This window comes from Bison bison, unplaced genomic scaffold (assembly GCF_000754665.1).
Source record: "Bison bison bison isolate TAMUID 2011002044 unplaced genomic scaffold, Bison_UMD1.0 scf7180017864289, whole genome shotgun sequence".
Classification (NCBI taxonomy): Eukaryota; Metazoa; Chordata; class Mammalia; order Artiodactyla; family Bovidae; genus Bison; species Bison bison.
This window is the reverse complement of record NW_011494861.1, coordinates 11,696,160-11,703,791: the sequence shown is the minus strand read 5'-3', so window position 1 is coordinate 11,703,791 and position 7,632 is coordinate 11,696,160. Positions and strand designations below refer to the sequence as shown.

The following is a 7,632-nucleotide window of genomic DNA, read 5'->3' as shown; positions in this document are numbered from 1 at the left end:
ATTTAATGAGGTTTAAGGTTGGTTCCCAGGTCACTTGGTGGAGGCCCCCCTTGAGGTGGCCCAGCCAGGAGGCTGCTCCATTACAGGTGGGCTGGGGAGCAAGGGTGCTGGGGAGGGATGTGCCGCAGGGTGGGCTGGGGTCCCTCCCTGCTCCTCTTCTGTCCTGTCCTGACTTCCTGCCACTCCAACTGCGTCTGGGAGGTGGCAGGGGCCCTTCTCTGTGCTAACAGAGATGCTCTCAGAACCCCAAGGGCAAATGCCGTGGGGGCCATTCCCTCCCTCTTTTGTCTGGGGTTCTGTGATATAGGCAGTGAGCTGATTTAACAGGAAGAGCAAAGACAGAATGAAATTAAATTCCTGTTTATCCCAAGGTTCTTGATGGGGAGCCCTGAGAAGAGCAGTGTGTCCTGAGCAGAGGCACACTGGTGACTGCGGTGTGCATGTGTCTGTGTGTGTCTGCAGGTCCGTGTGAGTGTGTGCGCGCACGCCCATGTATGGCCCTGCATGGGCACACAGCTCATTGGCTGCAGAGTTTGGTCTCAACCTTAGTTTCTGGATTTGAAAAAGCTGAGAGTCCGTGGGTGGTTGGAAGTTTTAGTTGCAATAGCAGTATATGCACAGGAGCAAGTGCTGGGTCCACGTGTCCTCTCTGGCAGCCTTGGGCCGGCCCTAGTGGGACCTGGCTGCCCCCCAGAGCAAGAAGCAAGGACAGTGGCCGGTCTCTCTGGAGAGAGCAGAGTCCGGACGGGGCCAACCCTGCACTCCACAGGACGACCCTCCCTGGGAGCAGCAGTGGGGCTGAGTACAAGGCTGCTGTGTTCAGCAGACACTTGGCAGGTCCTGGTGGTCCCAGGTGGGGCCTGCATAGGTCAGGGTGAGACTCCAGCACCCACGAGGAGACGGAGATGCTCACAGGAATGGTGTGCAAGAGGTGTTGTCACACTCAATGTCCCCTGGGCCATGCATGCTCACACTCAGGCTCAGCCAGGAGCCCCGAGGGGTCTCACCTTCCCTGTCTTGCTTCGCTGCAGCCAGGACAGTGACCTTCCCACCCTCATATCCAGTGTGCATCGCAGCCGCCACCTCATTATGCCTGAGCATCAGAGCCGCTGTGAATTCCAGAGAGGCAGCGTGGAAATAGGCCTGGGAGCCGCAGGTAAGGAGCCAGGGCAGTGCTGGGTGAAGCAGGGCTGCCAGGCTGCGCAGAGCAGCGTGAGGACAGCCGCCTTGCAGCCTCCCTGCGTCTCTGCTCAGCGGCTCTGGATGCCGCCACCCCCAGCAGACTTGGCGGGCAGCCAGGGAGGCCAGAGGAGGAGGAGGCGGGAGGTGGCGAAGCCGGCTGTCCCCCGGGGCTCCGTGTGATGGTAATTGTGTTAATCCCAGCCAGCCGGCCAGACAGGAGGCGGAGGCGGTGGCTCCACTGTGGCTGCTGCTGGGGTGGGCTTGGAGTGGCCAGAGGCCACAGCTATCCCCTGCTCTCGGGGGCAGATAGAGGCAGGACAGTCAGGGACCGCAGGCCTCAGGGAGGCGTACACCTGGGCATGGCTCCTGGATGGGCAGGGATGCGCTCTGCACACACCGACCCCAGAGCCAGGGCCCCGGGGAGAGAAGGGTCCACATCCTGAGAGAAGAGGGCTGGGGCAGGAGGGTGCTCGCCCGGGGCTCTGTCCCTGTGGAGGGCTAGCTCCTGGAGGCAACAAGAGCTCGGAGGGACGGGGCAGCTTGCTAAGCTTTGGCTGAAGGGGGCTCTGCATGCTGAGAGGAGCTGGCAGGGGTCCCTTTCTGCCCTATGGACCAGGGCAGACCCAGGAATTTCCCAGCAGTGGCTGCAGCTCTCAGGAAGGCTGGGCAGGGGGTGATCCATCCTGGGACCCCTGAGTACCCCCATCAGGCCCTCCAGGTGTGCCAGTGCCTGGGTAGTCCTCTGTTGGGGGTGGAGGGCAGCTGCTTCTGGAGCCGAGTTAGAGGCTCTGAGCAGGCAGCTGATAAAAATCTAATTGCCCCATCGATCGAGTGAGCCTCCAGAGTCCCACAGTGATTGAGATATTCAGAGCCAGAGGGCTCCTCTGCTGCCTGCACACGCAGAGACCTCCTCATGGTGCCTGGCCTGAGTGCTTGTGTGCCCCGGGCCTGGCCAAAGGCTTGGGCTTCCACTTACACCCGTGTGACACGTGTGCGTCAAAGTGCCCTCATGTCTTCCTGCTGAGGTACAGGATCCACATGTGAGCACTTCACGGGTCACAGTGATCTGTGTGAAGTGCCATGTGTCCTGTGTCCGGGTTTCATCCAGGTCCTGCCCTCTTCTTGGGACTCTAGTCCTCACCAGCTTCCATGTCTTTCTGCCAGCCCCTGGGTAGAGGCCTCGGCCTGTCCTCACCTCCTCCTCCCCAGGAGCACGTGTCAGCTCTGTGTTCACCTGAGCAGGAGGGGTCAGGGAGGACTGGGCTCGCGGTGGGCCCTGCAGACATCTCCTTACTGTATGTGTGTCTGTGAGTATATGCAGCCCTCATCAGGGACTGATGAGCCCCGGACCCCCATGGCAGGACCTCTCTAGGACCGTAGGCATGGGTCTCACTGTGGACCCGCCTGCCACCCCCTCCCAAGCACCTCTGCCAGGCAGAGACGAGCCATCACCCCCCAAGAGAAAGGGGAGGGGGTCTTCCCACTGTGGAGAATAACTAGATCGAGGGAAGTGGAAGCCCTGGGGTATTCTCTGGGTCCCCAAGGGGTATGTGCAGGGTCAGGTGCAGGCAGCAGACGTGGACCCAGCCCTTCCCAGGCTTGGCACAGCTGGACGCTGCAGCCCTGGCGGTACTGCTGGCCAGAGGCTCTCTGCCTTCCTCAGGGGCTTCATGCTGGTTGAGCAACCCCTACCCATCCTACCAGGTCACTAAGGTAGGACCCTTTGTCTGGGTGGTGGGGACCTCGTCCTCGTCCCTCTCAGGGCAAGGTCTGGGGCTAGGCCACTGGGCCCAGGCCGGTGGCAGGAGGTGGCTGAGATCAATAAGTCATTAGCACCATTCTGTCAGCTGTAAAGTGGAGATTGATCGGCACTCCACTGCTGCACTTCCTCGCCTGATAAAAATGACAGATTAAGGGAATAAGAAAAAGGAATTAGGCTCTGGAGCTGACCGCAGGGTTTCTCAGGCTCCCCTTGCTGAGGTGTCATGGTGCGCCTGGGTCACTGAGGGGGTGGCCCCTTCACCCAGATGGCCTCATGAGGAGGGAGCGGGGCCAGGAGCACAGGGTTTGGATTGGAAGCCGACACAATTGCTGAGCTGTTCCACAAAGACCTCCCAGACCTTAGGCTCAGGAGGGAGCCTGGCATCAGGGTGCCAGTGGCTGAGGTAGAGAAAGGCTGACTCCTGGGGACAGGAAAGAGGACTTTAGGATAGGGGTGGGGCGGGCTCTGGGCCACATGAGGGGCTGTGCACAGTGGGTGATGGGGTGCCCTTGGGCACTTAGCCCAGCTGGACAGGTAGTGTCCTTGGGCTTTCTGGGGGCAATGACGGGTGTGTCCTGGCAGGGAGGAACCCAGGAAGAATGGATGGGGCAGATGCACCTGACCTCCAGGGCCTGTGGCCTCTAGGAGGAGGTTGGGCTAACCTGGCATGGGACCCTGCACTGCTGGTAGTCAGTCACCCCTGCCCCAGGAGGAGAGGTTGGTAAGGTGCGAAGAAGGGCTCCTTACTCTGCAGAGGAGGCTCGTCTGGCAGGTGGGAGCAGCATGGTGCCTGTGGGGTCCTGAGTTGCTGCCTGAGGCCATAACCATGCATCTCCCATCACATCTACACACATGCAGTCCAGAGCCCAGGTCTGGACTGTCCCATTCCCTCACTCTGACCCAACCCTGCTGGACTGGGCGAGGGTCAGAGGCACCTTGAACCTGGCCAGGACCCATAGGCACCCCTGAGTGATGAGAGCTATGGTTCTGGGCTGAGCTGGAGCTGGGCCGGCATTGAGGCCGGTACTGGGGTGGGCCGGAGCTGTTCCTATCCAGGCCTCTCCAAGGCCTGAACACAGGATGGGGTTCACTCTGCCCTCTCCCAGGTGACCTGTTGGGCAAGAGGCTGGGTCGCTCCCCCCACATCAGCAGTGACTGCCCTTTGGAGAAGAAGGCCCGAAGCAAGTCTCCTCAAGGTGTGGGCTTTACCCCGGGGGGTGAGGGAACAGCTACTGGAGAGGGAGGGGGACAGTCTGGACCCTCTGCTGGGCATAGTCAGCCAGCAGCAGATTCTAAGAGGGGAGCCCCTGCTTCTCTCCCTCAGCAGTGTCTAAAGGGGAAGCCCCCTCTCCTGTGTTTGCCCAACCCAGAGACTCTGTTGCTTCCGGAACTAGGGCCCAGCATGGCCCCCGAGGACCATTACCGCCGGCTGGTGTCCGCCCTGAGTGAGGCCAGCACCTTTGAGGACCCTCAGCGTCTCTACCACCTGGGCCTCCCCAGCCATGGTATGCTGCCCCACCCCAGGGCATCGTGGGTGTCCACAATGTGCTTTGGACTCGCCCTGTCCTGTTAGGTCTCTGCTCACCCTGAAAAGAGTGGCTGCTGACACCAAGGCTGGGATTGGATGCAGGTCTTTTGGCTCCTCAAGCCTTGAAAGCCCTTGTAGGTGGACAGTGAGGCCCACCTCCTCCTCCCTGCACCCAATACAGTGGCCTGTTTGGGTAGGTCTGGTAGGGAGGGTGGTCCCTCACCAATAAGTCTCCCGAAGGCCTCCCAGCAGGGCCTCAAATGGCCACTGCTGCTGCTGCTGCTGCTGCTAAGTCGCTTCAGTCGTGTCCGACTCTGTGTGACCCCATAGATGGCAGCCCACCAGGCTCCCCCATCCCTGGGATTCTCAAGGCAAGAACACTGGAGTGGGTTGCCATTTCCTTCTCCAAATGGCCACTGCCCACTGCCATTTCACAGAGGAGGAAGCTGCTTGGGGGATCTGAAGGGAGAGTGGGAGGTGGGGGTTTCACCAGGCCGACCCATCCCTCTCCAGCACATGCAGGTCCTTGTGGGTCCCCGCCCACCCCTGCCCCCATCTGAATGGTGTGGTCTGGATACTGTAGTCCTTCCTGACTCCAGCTGCAGTCAGGGCAGAGTCTGTGCCAGACCCCTTCTCTGGAGGGTGGGGCCAGGAGCAGAGCAGCAGTCAGCCCCCTGAACGTCCACATGGATGTCTGTCCAGAAGCAGGATGGACAGCAGTTCAGGTTTGGTGGCCCAGCTTTCACTGGTGCTCAGGAGGAGCACCTGGAAGTCCCCCTACCACCACAGGGGCACCGTCTGGCACCCTGTCCAGCTGCACCCTGACCTTGCAGACCCCAGCCCAGGGGGAGTAGCTTGCCTTTCCTGGCTGGAGCTGGGTGAGGGGTACTTGCTGGGAAAAGGGGCTGGATTTCCTCTCCTTACACAGGCACTGTCCCCCAGGGCAGTCAGGCACCGAGAGCCTGAATAATTCACCAAATGTTAATAATTTAAAAATCTTCCTTTTTAATTGCTTTCCCTGCCCTGCCTGGGGCCGGCTCCGCTGGCTGTGTGGGGGAGGGGCGCCGGCCGCCAGGAGCGGCGCGGAGCCGGGCTGTCAATCAGGCCTCCGCCTGCCGCCCCCGCCGGGAGCCGACGGTAAATAACCGAGGCCGCGGGCGGGCGGGGGCGGCAGGGCCCTGCCGAGATCGATGCGGGCGGCCGCGCCGGCTGGGCTCTGCGGGCTGGCACCCAGCCCAGGGCAGGACCCACCTCCGCTTTTCGGGTAATTAATTTATAAACAGGCGGTGGCAGCGGAGCCGGCACAGTGGGGGGCTGCGTGGGGGGCGGGGAACTCTGAAGTCGGGGCCTGAGCTGGACAGAGGGCTGGGGGTGGAGAGCAGGGCGCCTAGACTGCGCAGTGAGCCCAGGTGTTACCTAGGAGAGGGCTGGAGACCTGCCCCAGCTCCTGGACTCCAGCCCCACTGCCCCCACACTCTAGCCTTTGCGTGACTCCTCCCTTCACGGGCGCTGCAGTCTGGCTCTTGGCAGTGTCAGTTCTTGTCGAAGTCAAGGTTCCTGAACTACCAGCCTTCCCTGTCCGGGCCTTTCCCTTTCTCCATCCCAACCACGTTTTGGTTCCTAACATCTCCACATCCCTTATAAATGCTCACCTGGCCCCCGTCCCAAGACCAGTCGGTGCAGCCAGGCACCTTGCCTAGGGATGTCTGGTGTCTGCCCTGCCCTGTGGCCTTCTGCTCATCTTTCTGCACCGGTGACCAACCAGCAGGATCTGGGAGAATAAGCTCCCAGTCTGCGTCCTTGGCCAATGTCCTGTTCTGAACAGGGTGAGGAACATGAGAGCCTGGTGGGGGCTGGCCTCTGGGTCACTGCTGGTGCCTACCCTCCCCAGATCTCCTGAGGGTCCGACAGGAGGTGGCGGCAGCAGCTGCGAGGAGCCCCAGTGGCCTGGAGGTCCACCTGCCCTCATCCACGGCAGGTCAGCGTCGGAAGCAGAGCCTGGCTCAGCACAGAGACGCCACCGGCCCAGCTGGTGCCCCGTCCTTCTCAGAGAGGTATCAGGGTGCCTGCATTTCAGAGAGGCCCCTACATTTCCTGTGCTGGCTTCTGAGCTAGAGAGCTGCAGGTGGCAGACCCATCAGCTGGTGTCTGCAGGTCAAGTCCACAGCCCGCATCTCCCCATCCCAGCCGCACAGCCAGAGTCCTCAGTGGACCTGGCGCTGTGCTTGGGCCTAGATTGGCGGCCTGCTCTGCAGCAGCAACGTAATGCCCCCTCAGCCAGGCAGAGGACCAGGGGAACATTCTCGGGGTAGGCTGGGGATGACCGCCCCTCTGGGTGGGGTGTCTTTCTGTTGAGCAGCTGTGGGGCTGAATCCAGGGGCCCCTGAGACAGCTGAGGGCTTTGCTTCCCCAACAGGGAGGTGAGGGGGAGCAGCACGAGGTCTGGCAGCCCCGAGGTCGAGGTCGGGGGAGGGCTGAGGAAGGGGAGAACCCCGCAGCAGCACCGACTCAGACACTGGAGCTGCTGGCTGCACGGAAGAGCCCCCCAGGCATGTAGGGGCCGGGAGACTCCAGGCAGGGGCGGGGGGCTGGAGGACTTTGCTCCCCTCCCCTCCCGCTGGGAGACCCCCCCTGCACCCCGGCGGTGTTCGCGGCAGCCGCCGCCTCCCGGACCATGGCTAATTGCGCCCGGTCTGCACAAGGTTGGCTGGGCTGGGCGGGGGCGGGGGCGGTAAAAGGGGGGCCAGGGCCGTGGGGCCAGGGGCTCCCGCGCGGTAATTACCGCCACAGTCGCCGCCGCCCGCCGGGCCAGCGCCTCCGCGCCGCCGCCGAGATTAATTGGCGCCGCCAGCGGGGGCAGGGACGACCGGAGCCGGGGCGGGCGCACATCGACCGCCCACGGGGCCGGCAATTAGCAGAGGCGGCCAGAGCCGGGGCCGCGGGGGGCTGGGGCAGCAATTCCGGGAAGGAGGGGGCCCAAGCCTGCGGCGCGCGTGGCCCAGCAGTCCACAGGGAGCTTTCGCCCTGCCGCCCACAGGGAGCTGTCGCAACCGCCCCCCTTGCTGTCGCCCCAGAATGCCCCACACATCGCTCTGGGCCCCCACCTCAGGCCCCCCTTTTTGGGGGTGCCCTCGGCCCTGTGCCAGACCCCAGGTGAGCA

General features: G+C 62.7%; 1 protein-coding gene across 1 annotated transcript in view; it reads left to right on the top strand.

The window, feature by feature from the left end:
- The window catches only part of SAMD11 (sterile alpha motif domain containing 11), an 18,913-nt gene that overhangs the window by 8,856 nt on the left and 2,425 nt on the right, over nt 1–7,632 (top strand). Inside the window, exons 4-8 of the mRNA XM_010850034.1 lie at nt 1,032–1,156; nt 4,051–4,140; nt 4,315–4,449; nt 6,364–6,526; nt 7,510–7,625. Coding sequence (XP_010848336.1) covers nt 1,032–1,156; nt 4,051–4,140; nt 4,315–4,449; nt 6,364–6,526; nt 7,510–7,625 — 629 coding nt within the window. The remainder of the gene's footprint in view (nt 1–1,031; nt 1,157–4,050; nt 4,141–4,314; nt 4,450–6,363; nt 6,527–7,509; nt 7,626–7,632) is intronic.